This window comes from Acanthochromis polyacanthus, chromosome 10 (genome assembly GCF_021347895.1).
Source record: "Acanthochromis polyacanthus isolate Apoly-LR-REF ecotype Palm Island chromosome 10, KAUST_Apoly_ChrSc, whole genome shotgun sequence".
In the NCBI taxonomy this organism is placed as follows: Eukaryota; Metazoa; Chordata; class Actinopteri; family Pomacentridae; genus Acanthochromis; species Acanthochromis polyacanthus.
The window spans coordinates 20,950,777-20,972,422 of NC_067122.1; the positions used below are offsets into that span (position 1 = coordinate 20,950,777).

At 41.6% G+C, this 21,646-nt stretch overlaps 1 protein-coding gene across 2 annotated transcripts; it reads right to left on the reverse strand.

Annotated features, from left to right (window-relative positions):
• Positions 1-1,215: 1,215 nt before the first annotated feature.
• Positions 1,216-21,486, reverse strand: hmgxb3 (HMG box domain containing 3). 2 transcript variants are annotated; one of them, XM_022189494.2, is made up of 21 exons: positions 21,279-21,486; positions 20,059-20,211; positions 19,758-19,932; positions 18,344-18,835; positions 18,063-18,170; positions 17,798-17,932; positions 17,463-17,707; positions 15,568-15,677; positions 15,393-15,473; positions 15,109-15,191; positions 14,899-15,006; positions 14,621-14,761; positions 13,829-14,136; positions 13,545-13,672; positions 6,694-6,825; positions 6,395-6,579; positions 6,033-6,255; positions 5,697-5,830; positions 5,234-5,353; positions 4,803-5,012; positions 1,216-4,426 (listed from the first exon to the last, which is right to left on the reverse strand). In XM_022189494.2, exons 2-21 carry the CDS (start codon positions 20,196-20,198, stop codon positions 3,836-3,838), a joined length of 3,849 nt encoding a protein of 1,282 aa, XP_022045186.2. In that variant the 5' UTR covers positions 20,199-20,211; positions 21,279-21,486; the 3' UTR covers positions 1,216-3,835. The 2 variants fall into 2 exon arrangements, with proteins under 2 accessions (XP_022045186.2, XP_022045185.2); XM_022189493.2 differs by having other exon boundaries at positions 15,568-15,680.
• Positions 21,487-21,646: the final 160 nt, after the last annotated feature.

Consider the following 21,646-nt stretch of genomic DNA (forward strand, 5'->3'; position numbering starts at 1 on the left):
TTCTTTCTTTGAAATACTGTAGCTCGCTATTTTCAAACACTTGCTTTTACTAAATCTGATGCTTCCAAAGTACATTTTGAATTCGTTCTGTCAGAAATTAACATATCACTGAATGTGAGTATTTCTCTGCTCTGCCAGAGTTTGAGTCCACTCCTTCTGTCAGGTGCTCTGTGCAACAACAACAAAAAGAAACATCACTTGATATTTTCATGATCTCTTTCGTCACAGGACAAACTGTGTCCCGAGTTTTGTGATTATGTTTCCTGTTAATCAGCTTCTTCTTACGATTTGAAGCCTTTTGGTTTTGTTGCATGGCAAACTATAAAATATCTAATGGCCGTATCAGACATATTGGAATGTGCCAAGTCAAAAAAAAATGCATCATCAACAACCTCCTTTATGTGCTTAGCTTTTTTTTTCCACAGATAAATATTCCTCTGCAAACTAAAGTAACTGCGGTCTTATTTTGGAGTAAATGTAGGTCTCTGAACTTCAGTGGAGTTCACTGAGCCTTTTTTTTAACACAGTTCCTGAATGTCGAGGTGGCTACGAATCCTCTGCAGCCTACTTTGACTGGTCAGACCTTCACCTTACAGTCTCTGTTTTCCATCAGCGGCAAGCTCCGTATACCCCAACTTCTTGCACCCATAGGCCTTCTCTACTGAGCTCTCCCAGGGCACTGTGAGCTCAATGACATAGACGTCCCTAAGCGAAGCTGATCATAGCACGAGGTCTGTTTGCAGGTTGGTGGATGCAATCCCAGGTGGGCTTTTGGTCCTGGTCTACCAGCATCCTCCATTCACAAGCCCTTCTGAATTCCCCCAAGGCAGCAGAGAGGGGCCAGCCCAAGAGGACCCTCACCCTCCCAGACAAATGTTGTTTCTTGCCATCAGATTGATGTGGGTGGAAGGGCATTAGCACTCGTGCGCTGTGGTTCCAGCACTAGTTCCAGACGCTTCAGCACCTGGTTGTGTCTCCAGGTGTAACGGCCTTGAGCCAGGCTGGTGTTGCAGCCCACTAAGATGTGTTTGAGTGTAGCTGGAGTCAGGCTGAGTGAGTATGTAGGGTCTTCACCATACCATTGGTTGAGGTTCTTGGGCGATGGTAGGACATCATCGGCTGCCTTGATATGTATTGTTTCATCAGCTTACTGATTTTGAGCCGGATTTCATGACAGTTTGACCATTTTGTCACAGAGAAGTTAACCAGAGCTGATAAAGTTTTCCATTTCTTTATATTTATTTGTTACAATAGCAGTTTAAATTACAGGGCACACTTGGTCCATCTATTACTATTTCAACACAATGTACATCGCTGTTATGGTGTCTCTTGATCAACAGAGCTGATAAGTGCAGTGTAGCACTCACTCTGCAATAGTCTGTCGTCACTCTGTAATAGTTCATCGTTGGCCATCAACATTCCAACATGAACAAGACACCTGCCAGTCACAATCAGTCACAGTCAGTCACTTCCATATTACTGGACCTCCTCACTATCAGTCACAACACCTGAACCAATCACCAGCAGTCTCTCTCCCACCTGGAATCCCCCCCATTCCTTTGTTTGAAGCACATCAGCTTCATTCAGTCACACACAGCAGTAACTTGAACAACAGGATCACCCCACACCACTCATCTCTGGAAACCTTGAAATCACACCATCAAGGAAGAAGTGAGTTAAAACTCTTGTTAAGCATGTTAAAAGCTGTTTAGTATCATGCTAATGCTCATGCCAATACTACCAGGTCTTCACTACTGGAACCATGCTTTTGGATTTCTGGATGCCACCCACCTGAACCCATACTGTGCTGAACGTTGGTGAGCAACAACTAATGGAAAATATGATGATGATTGACGATAATGAAGCCTGTCTGCTGAACAGGTTAGGCTTCTATGGAGGACTTGATTTGATGGTGAGCTACTGTGGAACGAACTGGAAACAGTTGGCTAGATTCACCCCTTCACCCACCCCACCGTTGGCAGGCCTCAAGCCTCACAGCTTCATCCCTTCCCCACTGGTGTGGTAGGACTTGCTTACTTGTTTAGATAGATTGATTCACCCTGTTTGGATTTGTTTTGTCTGGTTTTTGGACGTGTCTTATGAATGAATTATTTTGATTAACACCACTGGCAACAGTGGAACCACGCTCACCTGAATTTATTGTCATTGAACTGTCAAACTGAACATAGCACTGTCGCTTTGGATTGTTAAAAGTGAAGCTACTGAATTACAGGTGAATGTTTGATTTATTCTCACTCCGATTTTCTGTTATTTTGTTCTAATATTTTGGTCATTGTTTTGACTTGACGTATTCAAGTATTTTTTATTGATTATTTTTTAATACATTACCGGTAATCTAATTCTGAGTCTTGTGTTCATTAATTTTCATGCAGCTCCCAGAGCAGAGCCTTTACATAGCCTAGCCCTTAGCCCACCATTCCATTACAAGTGCTACAACAGTCTCCAACCTTCATAAAGCCTTTGTTAGTCAACCACACATTTCAGTTGTCACACAGAACTTAAGATCTTTGCTAACAACATCAGCAAAAACAAGAGAGAAATCTCTCTGAAGTATTTCATGCAGGTAGATTTACTAAAGTACTTCAGATGCTTCTCAAACGCTGACTGGTTCACTATGCTTGAATGTGATAATAATGCATCGCAAATCAAAGAAAGACCAACAGCAAAAAGGTCCATCACCACATTCTAAAAGCATTCTACAAAGGCAGCAAGTGGTAGTTCAGAGGTAAGAATTTTAAAACAAAGCAGAAATGTCTGAACACAGAAGTGTAATAAATATGCCATACCACTCACGGTTAAATATTTACATTTAGGTCTGAAGTAGCTGAGTTAATAAAACCCTGCTTACATTCATTCACTCACATTAAAGTAAATGAGGTGTCAAGCTTATAGCAATTTTACCTACACCTACTATCCACTGGATCTTTTGGGTTGCAGGGTAGGGCCTCTGTGGATCTGTATCAGTCGCAATCTGGGGAATGAAGAGCCGAGGTCAACACCTTGGCTATGTTCCTGGGCAGTTTTTGAAATGTGGTAGGTGCATTGTTCTGCTGGGGGAGATCACTGCTGTCATGGAGGCTGGTGTGTTTTGTTGGTGTGAAACAGTATTGTAACATCCACAAGAATCCCAGGACCCACAATTTCCCAGCAGAACATTGCATCACAAGAAAATAATCAGTTTCATTTACTTAATCTGTTTTTTTTTTAATGTAGTGGCTGACTTGTGTACACTTTTGACTTTTTTTAATCTACTGGTATCATAATGGTTAAAAAATACATAGAATACATTCTTTTAGTCATTTCAGAATGAGAACTCTGACATTCAGTCTCCATCATCGTGACTTGCTCTATTCTCACCTTCCATATGAGTTAGAGATGGGTAAAAAATGGCCTCATACTGTAACTTGCTTCCTGAAATGAAAATCCTAATTTAGTACCTTCACAGTAAATGTAACGGATCACTCTGTTCTTCTTTTCCATACCTACTACAGTTCTATACTACTACAAACACACTTTATCCAAATTCAGCCTATTCCTGGCATCTGTAAAACCTGTTAGCGATGTATAGCTGACTAAATGTGCTGCTGCACAGACTAGCCATCAGTTTTAACCATGAAATACTCTCCAGCACAGAATTACCCTCAATGTAGCGCTTGTACGCTTAACACCAACACCGTATCACTTCCAAAATGTTCCACTTGCATCTCTTGTTTTGGCACTTCTGTTTTCTTTGCTCTTCTCTTTGCATGCAGCCATTTTATGTGCTGTCCATTCTCTCTGCCTGCTGGTTGATTCATCCACCTGAACATTCTTATTACGCAATGACAACCTGAAATGTCTCAGCCCCGTCTTCCTGTGTCTGCCCCTCCATGCCACTTCCTTCATCGTCCTCTTTCTCTGTGTTGATCTGTGCCACTCCCAGCCGGTACAGAGCATCCCTGATCACTACCTCTCCAGGTTGGCAGGCCTTCACAACCTGGTTGATCTGCTGGCTCACAATGTCTCTGCTAGTGAGGAAATCTACCAGACGGTTGTACAGGTAGTAATAAGCTGTGTTGCTGAAGACCACAGGTTGTTTCCTTGCACAGCTAACTGACGAACAGTCCTCTGATTTTTCTATGGAGGCTTTCTCGGATGCATCTCCCCGTTCTTTCTGCTCTGCCTCTTTGCATTCCTCTTCTTCCTTCTCCGTCTCCAGATCAGCCACCAGGCTGATGTAGGGCTCCAGGTCACTGCAGAGGAACATGGAGTGGTGCTCCGGAGCAGGGGGCTCCTTGGCTGCTCCTGGAGGATGAACCAGCCAGCAAGAAGAAGATTTGGTGATGGGGTGGATGTTCTGGTTCTCTGCTACCAGGGACAGGTCGGCACTGTACGGCTGGTCTTGCAGTTCAGCACAGGACACAAACTGCAGAAAAATATAGTTTGTCTGAGGCAAGGGCTGAGCTTTTACAGAAGAAAAAAATGCTGTGAAGCACAAACGCATATCCTTAAAGATACAAACAAGGCTATAAAGTCAACTAAAGTGCATAGAAATAAGATTAACACTTGCTTTGAAAAAATTAATAGACAGTTTCATACTTGGAATAACTTGAGATGAAAACTAAAGTGATGTTTAAGCATTTTGTGTTTAGGAGGAATAATTTCCGAAACACAAGAGCAAAGCATGCCTATACTTTCAATCATAATCAGAAGAAGGATACATGCAGACTAACATAACATTACTGATTGGGCCTCATTTTAAGTCCCTGACCAGATAACTGGATCTCATCACAATCACCCACCTTTGGCTTTTCAAAGGGGTCAGAGAAGCAGCCCTGGTTCCTGCCCCACATCTGGTTTGCTAGTTCCGGATACTGCATGTCAGCACAAAGCGCAACCTGATGGGCACAGTCGCAAACATAGACCGGAGGCCAGTAACGCGACGACAGCAGCAGGTCAACGTGGTCTCGAGCCGTCTCTCCTCTTACCAAGTACTTAGAGGCACAAACCACCTGGAGAGAAAAGGTGATGCTTTCAAAAGACGATACACACATACAGGAGAGTTTCACTTCTTACTTTACTTGTCTTACAAATGCATTTTTTTTTATATACGATTTTTGCATTTGGGCCTTCAAAACGCTACAGTGCTGCAAGTTAATGGTCTAAATTTACTTGTTTGACACGACACATGACCGGAAAACTACTGAAACGATGACCGAGCGGCTGGTTTTACCTTGTGAGGGCAGACTTTGGACAGTTTGCCAGCAGTGACTTGTGCAGGGGGTTGTGGGGCTGTGGAGAGGCCACTATGAACAAGTGTGTACAAGGAGATCAGAGAGGCCAACATCTCCGTCTGACACACAGGGAGACAGAGAGCAAGATTTCGTCTGAATACACAACCAGAGCTATGAGAATAAAGAACAAGCAGAAATCTAATGAAAAACAAATCTGGATGATTTGTGAAACGGTTCTCATGCAAAGCATCTTGCCTTGAGCAAGACATCGGGTCTACAATTCTCAGCTTGTGGGGAAGGGACTTTCTAATTCAAAAAGTTATCAGATGATCTGCATGTTTACTCCCACATGCGACATGTTTACTGTCGCAAGCATTGGCAGTCAATATATTTACTTACTTCCAGTCATTACCATGCAACAAGAAACAAAAAAGAGCATAAAAAGCGCAATATTTCGCTCACCTTGGTGGAGCCTGGTGGGATATTCGCCCCGCAGCGATCCAGTACTGTTCTCAACTCGTCCTCACTGTGGTTTTCAATCCTGTCGAGTCTCAGCTGCCCGTCATGAATGAGACGCACCAAAACTGCAGGATCTCCTAAAAAACACCATGAAATTTACCACCTTAATAACATGTTCATAGTACTCATAAGCAACTTTGAGCCGGTCTGCATGACATTTGAATCATTCTAATGCCATTATCAACCAAAAACAGAGCAGCATGTGTGATATCAAGGTTAGAAAATGAATTACTGCATGTAAAAGACAAAATTCAACTGTAATTTATAGGAAGCATGTACCTGAAGGCAGCTGTACATGTGGCAGGAGCTTGTCCTTCTCTGTGTTGATAACAGTGGCACTTCTCATCAGCGGAGGGGTGAAGGGAGCGATGATGGAAGCATCCACCCGTGTGATGGGGATGTCTGTGGGGAAAGCTGCTTGCTCAATAGCCTCACTCTCCATGGTCAGCCAGAAGTCATCCACATGTACCTCATCTGAGACTGAAACCTCAGGCCAGGTGAACTGCAGAGACGTCACAGCAGTACGGAATAAATACGCATGTTGTCAAGCACGGACTCAAAACAGTCACTGCTAAATAGCTGTAAGTATGTTGTATTTTATTCTGTGGGATTCATTTAGATTTTTATCACCAATCTATCACCTCCACATTCTTGAGCTCCAGCACGTTGTTCACGTGTCGCTCTGCAATCTCTAGCTTAGGAGCAAAACCACAAATGCCGCAGATCATATCGTTGTAATCTCGTACTGTGAGGCACTCAAAGGCCCAGTAGCCACTCAGGAGGAGCTCTTGCATTTGAGAGGATTCGTCTGGACTAAGAGCATGAACTGAAGCAAAGAAACAGAAAGACTACCTCAGAGAAAACATACTGTGAAGGACTGAAGTCATTTAAAAAGTCTAAAAATTTTCAAACTTTCAGAAAGAACAAATCCAGTATTTACCAGGATGATTGGGGACGTGGTCGAGTATAATCCTGGCTGCCTGAGAGGGGGCGTGGCCTTGTTTGATGCTGGCCCTGATCTTCAGGAACAGGTCAATACTCACCAGCAGTCTGTTCCCAATGTTGAACAAACCTGTCAACAACCAAATGGAATCAACAGATGAATACACAGAGAAATGTGACTAACTATCCACAAAGCAGTTGTTTATATGCACCTAATAAACTTTGACTGAGCACTGCTGTCATCCTGAATACAAAAGGAAAATATTGTCTGTGATAATTTTCTTGCAAATGAAACAAAATACTACAAGAAGCTGCAGTTATCATCTATGTAAATGTTTTAGAAAGTATTTATATAAGAGTATAGTAGAGTATATATAGAGTTATTCATATTAAGTTACTCCCAAACACTATAGATAGATAGATACTTTATTATCCTGAGGGAAATTCAAGATAACAGATTACACAATACTGACAGTTTTGCATTGTGATGTCAAAATGTGTCATCATGATGTGCCTGAAATATTTCCTTGCCAGATTAAACTGCTAAATATATGAATCAGCAAGGCATCTTAATATAAAAATAAAAATCCCTTGGCTGGCGATGATCAACATTCTCATAAAAAAGTGAAAAATGTAAGAATGTGTTTTCCATAAATGATCCTTGGAGGGTAGTGAAGTGGAAAAAGGGGATAAGTACCATTTACTGCAATTCTAAATTGTGTATACTGATCTAAATAACTCACAGTGGTGGTGCCCCCTTTTGGCCAAACAGTAAATTACTAATTGTAACTTAGAAAAGGTCCAAGGAGCAACAGTTTTGTAAATAGTGTCTGATGCAGAGATCTGAGAATTCAGTGTATTTTTGATAGAAACAGCTACATATTTTGGTGTAAATACTGACATAGTATACTGAAGTACAAACATAAGGAAACAGACAGCTTAAAAAGAGTTCTACCATACGCTAAATTTCAAAGGATAAAAAGTATAATTCTGATGATTTTTTTGAGTCACTGACCAAAGATCTTTGTGACATCTTTAAAGTGAAAGAATTTGGGGAAGCATTACTGGACAGGCTTCTTAATATCTACATCTTTAATATCTTAAAAACCTAGTCCTTAACATTCCTCTCTTCTAAATCTTGCACCAGTGAAACTATAGTATGATAATTAAGTCAGGTTAAAAAGCAGTAAGCAGACATTGGTACATATCTCAAAGTGCACCTCAGATTGCTCTGGCATTTTACACTCAGTCTAATACTTTCATGAGATTTCTTCTAAAAACATTTTCTCCCAGGAAAGTAAGATTTGCCAAATCATTTTCTGTTTCAGAGTCCTTGTGGAACCGTTTCTTGTCATAACTGTAAAAATTGTTATTGTGTGTGTTAGCATCTTGCTCTGGCCCTTGTCTTTCTTCCTCTTTTTCCTCTTTTCTTGTTTCCTGATCTGTTTTGGTTTTGTCCTGCCTTTTTGGTTCCCTGTCTGTCACCTCTCCCTCATGTCTCTCTCTCCCTGCCACTCAACCCCCTGCTCTACCTGCTGATTACCTCAATGACTGTCAGCTGCAGTAATTAGTAAACTCAGCTCACCTGTCCACAAGCTCTCCTCACTGTTTAAATCCTGCTCAGTCACTCAGTCTCTGTTGGACCATAGAAGCTGTTTCCTCACCAAACCTACCACCTCTGGACCGCTACAGGGGCTTTTCTGCTCTCCCCCTGTCTGTTTTTGGATGTTACTCAGCCTGTTTTCCCTTTGGTTGTCAGTTCCCCCATGTTGTGAGTACCTCCCTTTAGCTTAGTTGTTGCTTCAGTTTTGTAGACTGGCGTTTTGTAGTTCTTAGGGTTTTGCTTGTAGAGTTTTTGGTAGTCTGATTTAGTTCTGTCACTCCATTTAGGTATTGGCTGATTATTTGGTTTAATAAATCTCCTCCTGTTATTTGCCTGTTTGTGTGTCTGCATTTGGCTTCTCCTCCTCCCCCTGTAACAGTATGATTAAGGAGAATGAATGTATCCATTTGAAACCTGGCAGTGAAATCAAGGTTGAGGGCAGAATCAGACATAATACAAAAAAATGTAGTTTATCTGTTAAAATGTCCTTGTAATTTAAATTATGTTGGGAAAGCACAACAAAAGTTATAAATCTGTGACCACTGATCTATTCATAATCATGATGCTAAGTCATCGGTGGCCCTGCATTTCAACAGTGAGAACCACAGTTAGAATCTGCAGAGGCAGAATCCTTCCTTGTCTTCTAGCAATGAATACGACGGTGCTGTCGAAACAGTCCTCTCTTGTTTGCATTTTTAGTCTAACTCCGAGTCTGTGGATTATTTGAAATATAAATATGAAGCTAGGGGGCAAATGATTTCCTTATTTACCACTGATGATCTAGTGTATTTTCTCGCCTCTGAACTCAAACAATACTGTTCTTTCTCTGGTTATAAATTGAATATTATAAAAACACAAGTTCTCAGCTCCAAGTACAGTCCCTCAAGAAATGTCATGGCTTCAGGTACAGAGGAAGGCAGGAAATTCAAGAAATATTAGGGAAAAATATTCCAAAAGATGCAACAAATAGTTCTCTCCCTCTAAATCAAAAGATTATGAAAAACCTAAGAAGATGGAGCCGGATACTTTGACTGGATTTTGGTTCTCAAATTGTAGCGGTCAAAATAAATCTTCAAACTACTTCAGCAATGGGACAAACTTCTCAAGGTACATTTGACAAGGGCAGAAGATCAGAATTAGATACCAAAGTCTACAGCTAGTGATAAATGTGAAGTTTGAAAAATTACTATATTGCAGCTCAGTTGAGACTCTCGATGTGTTGGAATAATCTAGAATATTTTGCCACTTGGAACAAAATTGAGGAGGCTATGACATTTTAGAAATAAATGTACATCCCTTATTAAGAGCGCTAAGTCTGACTTTTACTTGAATGAATTCACAAAAAATATAAAAGATTCCCCCCCCAAAATTACTCAAATTACTTAATCTAGTGTCCTGTTTGAGTTTCTGTCTCTGAGGTTAACAGTGCATTAAAGAGGCTGGACACAAGCAAAGCAGCAGGGCCTAATAAAATTGAACCCTTTCTCTTAAGTCGGCTGTTTATTTTATTGCTGAGCCTCTCGCATATTTTTAACCCGAGTCTGACCAGTAATAAAATTCCTTAAATCTGGACGTCGGTCTTCCTTCTCCCCCTGTTAAAGGGGGTGAACCCACAAATATAAATAACTACAGACCAGTTTCATAACTCTGTATTTTACCTCAATTGTTAGAATTATTAATGACCAACTAAAGGAATTTTTAAATTTAATAATATTCCAGCTCCATTCCAATCTGGTTTCAGAAAATAGCACAGCACTGTTAGAGCTACGCTGAATGTCCAAAATGTATTAAGTGAGGCTCTGGACACCAACAAAAATATTGTTTTGCTCTTTCTATTGATTTGTCAAATATCTGAGAAAGTGGCAGCCTGCTAATACAAGCCCTACATCACACTGACTTATCTAAACATGCAACTGCCTGGTTTACCAGCTACCTTCCAACAGAACATAATGTGTTCAAGTGGCCGAACAACCTCTTCTTTCCTGGACATTACCAAAGAGGGGCCCAAAGGTTCAGTGCTGGGAGCCATTTTATTTTCAGTCTACATAAATAATCTCTGTAATAACTTGTCAAATGCAATGTATCATCTTTATGCAGACGACACCATTGCTTTGCTGTTCAGCCTCACTCACTCAGGCTTTTGACTTTTAACACGCTGCTTTTAATGTTATCCAGTCTTGTTTATATAATCTTAAATTGGTTTTAAATACAGGCAAAACCAAGCTCGTGGATTTCTCTCAGGGTGCTATCACAGAACATTCCAAATATTGTAACATCAAAAGGAAAACCTATAGAGCTGGCTTTAAATTGCAATTACTTGGGTTTTTTTCTTGATCAGGAGCTTTCATTTTAAGCCCATATTAACAACTTGGTGACTAAACTTTAGAGTGAAGCTTGGGTTTCTTTTCAGAAGTAAAACTTGCTTCTCTCTCTGAGTTACAAAGAAATTAGTGACACCGTTTTTCACTCGGCATTGAGATTTGTTTCCGGCTACAGTCGTCTCACCTACCATTGTGAACTATATTTTACAGAGGATTTGCCTTCTTTGAGCGCATGCAGATACAGAAATTGGCTGACTCTAATTTAGAAGACTCTTTAAAGCTTAATTCCTTCCCATTTGTGCACTGTATTACCATGGACAAACAGTTGCTATGTCTTACATTCCTGCACTACTCTTGTTCTGCAGTGCCTTGTGAAAGTATTCGCCCCCCCTTGAACTTTTCAACCTTTCGCCACATTTCAGGCTTCAAACAAAGATATAAAATTTTAATTTTTTGTCAAGAATCAACAAGTGGGACACAATCGTGAAGTGGAACGAAATTTATTGGATATTTTAAACTTTAACAAATAAAAACCTGAAAAGTGGGGTGTGCAATATTATTGGGCCCCCTTGCATTAATACTTTGTAGCGCCACCTTTTGCTGCAATTACAGCTGCAAGTCGCTTGGGGTATGTCTCTATCAGTTTTGCACATCGAGAGACTGAAATTCTTGCCCATTCTTCCTTGCAAAACAGCTCCAGCTCAGTGAGGTTGGATGGAGAGCGTTTGTGAACAGCAGTCTTCAGCTCTGCCCACAGATTCTCCATTGGATTCAGGTCTGGACTTTGACTTGGCCATTCTAACACCTGAATACGTTTATTTGTGAACCATTCCATTGTAGATTTGGCTTTATGTTTTGGGTCATTGTCCTGTTGGAAAATAAATCTCCATCCCAGTCTCAGGTCTTTTGCAGACTCCAACAGGTTTTCTTCCAGAATGGTCCTGTATTTGGCTCCATTCATCTTCCCATCAGTTTTAACCATCTTCCCTGTCCCTGCTGAAGAAAAGCAGGCCCAAACCATGAGGCTGCCACCACCATGTTTGACAGTGGGGATGGTGTGTTCAGGGTGATGAGCTGTGTTGCTTTTACACCAAACATATCGTTTTGCATTGTGGCCAAAAAGTTGGATTTTGGTTTCATCTGACCAGAGCACCTTCTTCCACATGTTTGGTGTGTCTCCCAGGTGGCTTGTGGCAAACTTCAAACCAGACTTTTTATGGATATCTTTGAGAAATGGCTTTCTTCTTGCCACTCTTCCATAAAGGCCAGATTTGTGCAGTGTACGACTGATTGTTGTCCTATGGACAGACTCTCCCACCTCAGCTGTAGATCTCTGCAGTTCATCCAGAGTGATCATGGGCCTCTTGGCTGCATCTCTGATCAGTCTTCTCCTTGTTCAAGGTGAAAGTTTAGAGGGACGGCCGGGTCTTGGTAGATTTGCAGTGGTCTGATACTCCTTCCATTTCAATATGATTGCTTGCCCAGTTCTCCTTGAGATGTTTAAAGCTCGGGAAATCTTTTTGTATCCAAATCCGGCTTTAAACTTCTCCACAACAGTATCTCAGACCTGCCTGGTGTGTTCCTTGGTCTTCATGATGCTCTCCGCACTTTAAACAGAACCCTGAGACTATCACAGAGCAGGTGCATTTATACGGAGACTTGATTACACACAGGTGGATTCTATTTATCATCATCAGTCATTTAGGACAACATTGGATCATTCAGAGATCCTCACTGAACTTCTGGAGTGAGTTTGCTGCACTGAAAGTAAAGGGGCCGAATAATATTGCACACCCCACTTTTCAGTTTTTTATTTGTTAAAAAAGTATAAAATATCCAATAAATTTCGTTCCACTTCACGATTGTGTCCCACTTGCTGTTGATTCTTGACAAAAAATTAAAATTTTATATCTTTATGTTTGAAGCCTGAAATGTGGCGAAAGGCTGAAAAGTTCAAGGGGGCCAAATACTTTCACAAGGCACTGTATCTGTTCCTCGTGAAAGGACTAAATTTGAAAAAAGAGCTTTCAGCTTTGCTGCGCCCTCAGCATGGAATACTTTACAGACTGAACTGAAACTGTCCGAATTTATTCTATTTTGAGCCTTCCGTTCTACCCTGGAGGAAAGACAGCTGTGAGACCACTGAACAGTGCTTGCTCTTTTAATACTTAAATTGTTGTCTGTTACAGCTCCCGCATTTTTTACTGCAAAACATTTTTGCACATTCAAAAATTGTATGTTTTGACTGATACGGTCACCTCTTTGTAACTGTTTTTATGACGTCTGTTGCTGACCTCTTGGCCAGGTCACTCTTGTGGAAAAAAGTGGAAAACTAAGTAGAGCTGAAGAGAAATGAGATGATATGAGCTAAAATGGAAAACCTCAAGTTCAGTGTTAACAAAGAGTTTGGTTGGGAAAAATCTCATGAGCGCTTTCATTTCCAAAATCGAAGAGACATCAAATCTTCTAAATACTGGAGAAAATGTAGGTTTTCTGAGGCAAATTGCCATCATATATTTTGGTTTAGCATCTTACTAATTTCTTTCTAGCAGGAGGATAAAGGAATTTTGCAAAAACCATTCTGTCTGGATGTTCCATTTAAACTAAAGAGCTTGGATTTCAGTGCCCTGCCATCAGATAATACTGCCTCTATTTTAGATAGCTTTAACAAATTCTAATTTATGTATTCATTTATTGATCTGCACTCAAAAAGTTGACTTGAAGCACTGGCCTTGTCTTCCTTTTTCTTTTTCATGATACATAATTCCCAGAAGTATACTCACAATGATACTGGGTATACATAAATGCACATCATCACCTCTGACTCGTCAAAAGAGGGTAATAAAACAAAAGTAAGGAAAATCTGCTCGTTCCTGGTGCTTAATGCTTGATGAAGTATTACTGTATGTGTGTGGCTCTGTTTACCTGGATGCAGGTCAGTGAAGCTGTGCAGGGCCAGACACTGAACATTGAGACACACTTTGAGCTGGAGGGAGGCTGTCTGCATCAGTGTCTCAGTGAGAAGCCAGCAGTCCTCCTGTCCTGCAACAGTACTAGAATGTACAAACACGGACAGACACTCACATTACAGGGCCAGATGTCATACAACATATCAGTATTGATGATATAAAACCAAAAACAGCTAGAGCACTGAAATAATGAAGACAAGCCACTGAGCCAACAACAGACATCAGGAAACAAAACTCCACCTCTGACTTCCTTTGAAGAGCGGGTAGTTACACAGGCCACAGTGAGTAGCTGCTGATTCATAAAACCGAGGCCACCCAGACTCAACAAGCGTCTCGGTCTCAACGTTGTTTTCCTGCTCCTGATTGCCCGGTTGAACCAAGACAATCTGCAGACTGTTGAGCTCCTGGATGAGGGTTAGCGTTTCCTGAAGCTCAGTGTCGCTCTCTGGAATCTGCAGAGAACTGCGCAGTAGCTGCAGAGTGTTTTGGCGCTGGATGTCCTTCTGAGCAGGACTCAGAGCCTGATATGGATCCAGCAAAGTCTCAGACTGAGAACGGAAAAACAAACAAAAGATGAGTACATTTTGTCCACATTTGATAATAATATAAAGAAAGTTGTGAGCGATTTGGAATACTTGTGTATAGGCTTGTTCAAGAGTTGCTACAAGGTCAGATTTCTTCTTTTTTAATCACTTACTACAACAAAAAACTGCTCTACAACTACCAGCACAACCTCGTAAGACCAGCAAAATCCTAACGGACCAAAAAAATCGAGACCTCAGACAAACAGAATACACATAAATAAAATTACAAATAGATGCTAAGCATGCGTCAGTCATCCTTGTTTGAAAATCTTGAAGAGACCATCAAATGCCGATGCTCATCCTTTTAAGCCTACATTTAAACTAAAAGGCATCTGTTCAGGGATCCAAGATTGTGCATAGGCTCATAAAGAGATTTAAGACTTCAGAGGCACAGCTGGAAACTGATCCTACAGTATCTAAACTTGGGAGGAAGTAAGGGGTTTCTTACCTTTGTTGCCTTAGCATTCTTCTGGGTCAGTTCATATCCACATTTCGGACACACGGCAGGTTTGTGTCGGTTCTTGTACATATAGTCACAAGATGGGTTCTTACACCGACCTCTCCCTCGTGCTGTGGAAAGTCCCAAGTCCTGAGGGAATGATATTTGATTACCCAAATATCAAGAAACAAAGGGCATTCAAAGACAAAGTGTACATCTAGTCAAGTGTGATCTATCAAAAGCAAAAGTACATTTATAGTAAACTCGATTTCAAAGAATATACTTACAAAGCTGGAAACTGTGTGCTGTTTGAAAGGCACAACTGACAAGATATTCATTCTCTTATCAGTCAGTGAAGACACAGACTGACCACTGTCTGCTGGGACAGAAGAATCCTGTGGAAAGACAGGCAGAGAGGGAGAAAACTGGATTCAATCTGCAATTTCACCTGTATTTTTATTTGTGTGTGTGTTGTTAGTGTTCGTGTATGTGTTAACCTGTGTGGCTGTGGTTGTTGGGACCGCCTGACCAAGCTGCTTTAAAGTGCTGGGTTTCAGACCTGAGAAATTCTCTCGAGGCACTATGGTTAGAAAACAACCACATCGGTTAAGAGCAGAAACCTCAGAAAGTGCAGTAGCATCTAGACATATCACTTCCTCTGTGAGTGACAAAGGTAGTCTCCATACACAAAAAACACAGAACATGCACTACAACTGCATGCAAACCACAAAGTGAAAAATCAAATACAGTGAAATTAGAAACAGAATCAAATGCGTAGTACCTATGGGTGATTTATTGTTGTTTGCACCTTGAAATTTTCCACTGTCAGGTGGGACAGTTATGATCTGAAACAGAGCCCGGCCTAAAACACAAACAAATGTGTAAATCCATGCAGTCACAGCTGATTTTAACACTGATAACAAAACACCTCCTGTGCATTATCGATTTTATTTCACCTGTGTTATAGCAAGCAGGGAGGATGGGTCTCACAGGCCTCTTCTGTACAGCAGCAGTGCTCCTGTCCTGACTTTGGATTATGGCATATTTAGGATTGTCTTTCACTTGTCTGCTTAATAACAGAGGAAGAAGTTTGTTGGGTCAGACGCAAGGTATTGTCAAAACTTCATTTTAAATTCAGTTTTCAGCTGGTATAACAATACACAAAGGTGCCAGTAGGATCCTCTTCCATTCATTTAAGGATTTACAGATGGTCTACCAGCCATTGTAGTTCTTTGATTAACTGGAATTTAGTGAACTTACAAATGTAATTACGCACATATACAAAGTGTTCCTTCTACTTTTAAAGCATTCATGCTCTCATTTGGAAATGGGTCACACATGGTCAGCACAGTTTTCATCCAGTCATTACATGGTAAACTTGGTCCTGAAGTCCATGCAGGAAAGTGAACACCTTTGATGTTCAACTGTACAACCATGTGGGCTCAGCTCTATCACAAACAATGACAGTTAAGCCTCATTTCCACAAGGGTCTACTCGGCGCAGTACGGCTCCGCTCGTCTTTGTTTGCGAGCGTTTCCATACAGACTAGTGGCTGGAAAGAGGCACAATTCTCCGCACCTTCTCCGCCGGGGTCCGAAGTGAGCTGACACGACCCGAATCCGATAATAGTGCAGACGACTGATTGGACAGGAGTGCAGGCCACTGATTGGTCAGTGAGTGACAACACACAGAGCGACTTCTACACGGCAGACCTGGCTTTTCACTGTTGGCGACGTTAGGCAGTGAATACTCTGCTGTGTAGCCACACTCTTCATGGGATGGAAGCCAAATCTGTCCCGTGGTATAACATTGAGGTTGAGACGTTGCTGTCTTTGGTGGCGGACGAGACCATACAAAGGGAGCTGGATGGTGCAACCAGAAATCAAAAAGTTTTTCAGGAGGTGTCTGAGAAGATGGCCGCCCATGGATACACAAGGTCCATGAGGTAATGTCGCGAAAAACTCAAGAAACTCAAAAGCAACTATCGGTCCATAAAGGACCACAACAGCCGGAGTGGGTCGAACCGCAGGGTTTGGAAGTGGTTCGATCAGTGCTAACTCCGTGCTCTGCTTGCATTTTGTGCTTGCTGTGTCTTAGTGTAGTTCTCGGAAGCGAATACATTAGTCAGCATGCCAACGTTGTACATCTTACCGCATTATTTTTTTCACATGTTAAGATTGTGTGCTTTTTGTGTACTTAAGGTGAGTGTCTTCTTTCTGTTCAAAAATCCCTTTCCATGTGCGGGGTCTACTCCGCCGTCAAGCGCCTCTCCGCCACGAGCAGCATTGACTCCGATACCCTATACGCCTTTAGACCAGGCGTGAACTAACCGTGATGTCACCCGTTGGTTTCAACGCCAAGAAAATGAAGCCCGGATTTTGCTACTTCCTGGTCGCCGCTTTTGATTTTTTGGAGCCAGTGACGTAAAAAGTGTCATCAAACAGGCTGGACCGGAGAGCAACTAGGGGCAGGATTGGCTGAGGACTCTCTTATCCTGCCCACATTTTACTGCAGAGGCTTCTGTTGCTGTCTATCAAGTATAGCCACGCCCCCTGGCTCCGCCAACTTTGATGATTTATTTAAAATTCAGTATTGATTTATTTTAAGATCAGCCACCTGATCTCTCATTTTGACCATGAAAACTAACGGGGAAAAAATCCGGAGCTGCAGAAAATCAGTCTATCAAATTTTATTTTTTCCAAAAATTAATTGGGGTCTATGGAGCAAAAGCTTTTTGGAGCCAACCCTAGCGGACGCGTGATATTGCACGTTTTTGACACTTCCAGGTGGGCTTCAAATTTGGAGCCAGATGCTACGTCCACTATATATACAGTCTATGCTTTAGACTCACCTTGTTGGAACCATTTGCTTGGTGCTGCTGCCCTCTGGTGGTGTTTCAGCTGAAGCTGCACACTGCTTTCTGGTGCCCCGCTGAACTCGCCATTCTTTGTTGCTCCCCGTAGTTTTTGTTTTAGCAACATCAAGCCTCTCTTCCTGAGCAGGAGGTGCTGTGGCCTGACAGCTTTCATTCGTCTTGGTTTCAGCAGTTCTTTGCAGCTGCTTTGATGCAGCTTCTTTCTCCTGTGTCCTTTTTGCCTGTCATATAAATACAGCCAAAGGGTCGTTGAAATGAACTGCAAGTAAAACCAACTGTTCATAGGATTCATATGATGACTTAGAACTTACAGCAGGTATCCATTTTCCGCCCAAGTGGCTGCCACACTCAGGGCAGGTTGGCGGCTTGTGGCGGGTGACATAAATAAATGAACAGCCGGGATTCTGGCACCTCCCTCGACCTCTCCTGGTGTACGTTTTTACAGACTGCAGAAAAAAGGAAAACCAATGCAAGTTACAATTTCTCAAATCAAATATTAATCAATATTTTTTTAGTGCTCAAAGCTTGACATTTTTTGTAATAATTTTAAGTAGGATGAAAAACGTGGGTGTTCACCATTTTGTAAGAAGGTTTGGCACTTTGCTCTAAGCTGGCTCCCACAGAGACCATCATCACTGGGCCCACAGAACTGACACCTGCCAAAGACTTGGGCTCAAGCAAGTTCTGGAGGGAGGAAGCAATGAGTAAAACACTGTTTTGTACTTAAAAAGAGTGACTGAACATCTACAGTTTCTCCAGTTTCATTTAGCAGACGCTTTAATCCAAAGCAGTGTGGATCTGAGAGTAGACACATTATTTTACTGTCTGGTAAACTGGAAAGGACATTTAAGTTTCACCTGAGTGGGTATGATGGCAACCACCTGAGTAGCTTCCCCCTGTGTCTGCTGAACCATCGCTCCACCACAACCGCTACCAGCAACTCTTGTCTTTCCTTTCAGTGGGACTCCATTTGATGTGAAGTCAGCAGAGCCCTGTGAAGCATAGGTGTCTGTGGAGGTTGTAGCTCTGGATGAAACAGAGGAGGGTGGGATTCCCTGAAGAGCCATGGAATGAGACACTACTGCTGGTTCATCTGTAATGTCTTCAACAGAAATGGGGTGTTCAGAGAGGTCCACCTCACCAGCCAGCCCAAGAGGGGCGAACTGGGGCTCCTGGTTCAGAGAGATTGAGTCTCCTTCAACTGGACTGTCCAGAGACTCAGAGCTCATTTCTGACTGAGAGCCTCCTGGCTGGTGATTTAAGGAGCAGCCTTTGGACAAGAGAAAGTAGCTGGCTCTGGGCAGGATTCTGCGGAAGCCTGGGAGGTCTTTTGAGGGGCTGAGAGAAGACTGAGGGAAAAGAAAAATCAAGAAAATTACTGATGCCTTTCCATAGAATCATTCTGACATTTTAGACTCCACTGAATGAGGCCAATGCTGAGATAAAGCTGGAAAAAGCTGCTTAGCCACTGCTGTGATAACTGAGGCTAATGGGTCAATTCATTCTGACTTTATCTGTCACCACAGAGCCAAAAGGATTCATTACAATGAAAATAAATTCAGTTAACTACATGAGCGCTCAGCAATGCATACTCATGAGGACGGGCTCTGCTTCACTCAGCAGCCTCCATCATATATTCTATCATGACAAACACTTTAAAGAGACTGGCTTGGGTTGACTGCTTGGCATCATAATTCATTCACTGCTGTTAGTTCTGCTCCTGCAACAGTTTCATCAAAATGTAAATTACAATCACTGCAGTTATTAAAGGTTATTTACAAGGAGAATGGGTTTCAGGAAATTAAGGCTTTTTCGACTTTCATTAAATTTTGGATGTCAATATTGTGTATTCTGTGATCAATGATCCGAAAAACTATCTCAGTCACAAATTAATACTAATTTGTGACTGAGATGTGACTTCAGTTTGTTTTGGTAGCAATTAAGATTGGGTGTTTTTTTTGTATTTTTTCTTTTTTTTACAGAAACTGGTAAATGATGTCTGACTCTGAGGGGGAAGAAAGCAGAGTTTGTATTATACCAAGGATTACTATAGTCTACATGGCTAATTACATAATAAATACTAGCATTTTGGAATGAATTGTAACAGGTTTTTAAATTTCCTTCAAAATGATAGTTTCTGATTTCTAATAGTTAGTGCACAAAGAAGTTCTGTTCTGAGGATTCATGAAATAAATAAAAGGCACCACAGCTGATCAGATACACTGATTGCTTATATAATAAAAAACAAACAAACTTGAGAATGTCGCTTACTGTATCTATGCCCTCCTTCTCCAACTTGGCTTTCTCAAGATAGTAGCTTTTCTCAGCTACGCTCAACCTTTTCCAGCTCTCACTGATACGCTTGTTGATCTCTGACTGTGGCATATTAGGGATTCCAAGTTGCATAATCTGGTGAACATCAAAGTAGTAAAGTAGGTAGGCAGACCTAAAACAGACAAAAGATTCCACAAATGCCATCAGAACATGAAAAAGAGAAAAACAGTTCAGATTTTTTTGATTTGCTTTTGATGCTTAAGGAGGACCTGAAAGTCCTTTAGGTGAGGTACATCACCTGGGCTTCTTAGATTTCTCAACATTGTCTTCTTGGGTTTTGCCCTTCCTCTTTTTTGGAGTTGTCCCCTCCATTTGGTTGTAGGTGTTCTCCACCTCTTCAGTCACTTTTACAACATCAAACATCTCAACTTTCTCCATGTTCTCAAAAGATCTGAGACAAAGCCGATGATTAGCAAGAGATTAGACTGTTGTTCATGCTTCAAGAAGTCAGAAACTATGCAGAGGTGCAGTGTTAGAGTATCCCCCCTCACTACCAAGCTCCCAAATACGGAAAACGCCACAACAGCTACTAAATGTCCTGGACTGTTCCCTGGACTCCATAGAGGAGGTGGGTGAGAGGAGGATGTTGGCAAAGCTCACATCCATCATGGACAGTCCCTCTCACCCACTGCATGACACTGTGGGGTCATTAAGCAGCTCCTTCAGCAGCAGACTGAGACACCCACCCTGCAAGAAGGAGCGCTATCGCAGGTCCTTCATCCCATCTGCTGTCAAACTGTACAACATCAGCATCACTGGCTGATGCTAACATAAACACATAAGCACAATTCCTTGTACTGCTGTCATTTTCTGCACTTTTACATTTTATTCCACAAGTCACTTTTTGCTGATGTCATTTATTTACAGTGTAATAATACTCCATTCATTTTCATCCTTCATACTTGTATATATATATATATATTCTGTTATTATAATTATTATATTTACTGTATATTGCTGCTGTAACACGGGATATTTCCCCTGACATGGGGAGTAATAAAGGATTATCTTATCTTAAATGAACAATTCAATTTCATTTATGTTGGAAATGATATGCATTTGACCCACAGTCTATAAATAAATAGACGTCTCAACTGCAAGGCATTGTGTTAGAGTTGCTATGCTTCAATAAAAACACTTGAAGTTTAATATAGCTCAGGGGGATTATCTCTGGTTCAGCTGATGATAGGCAAATAGAGATAATTAAGAAGCTATGACTAATGACAGCCACTAAAAGCAGAATAATATGTCTACGGGGTGTTACTTGAATGCAGTACTGCAGAAACACATAGCGTCAACCAGACGTGCATTTCGCCCACTGGGAGACTAAAGCAGAGAGGTAACACGTTAAAAACACTGGTTCTTCCCTGCTTTAAAAGTGGGTTTAATGGCGTGTGTTCATACTGCCTGCACAACCACCCAGCTATCCAATGAAATGCCTTCTTATTGAAGCCTTACCTACGACGGCCCGAGTCTCTACAGATTGCTTTGAACAGCCTTTAGAAGTCGCAGGAAAAGTCAGTCACGGCGCCGATGGTGAGTAGGGCTGAAATTCGCCTCTTTTTCATATTGAATCGAGAAGTGACGATGTTTAAAAGGCGTAAAGTAGCTCCATTTCTTTTCGTCTCGTATAAAAAAACATGGCGGTTTGTTGCCATGGTCGTCGACCAATCACATGCTAGAATAGACAGGCGCGGACCAATCAGGGAAGACGTTTTTGACACGTGAAAGTAACGTCTGCGTCCATCCACGGTGCGTCCCGTAGATCTTCAGAGTTCAGTTTGTGACCACAAGAGGTCACAATTTTAAAACACGTGTCGCTAAAA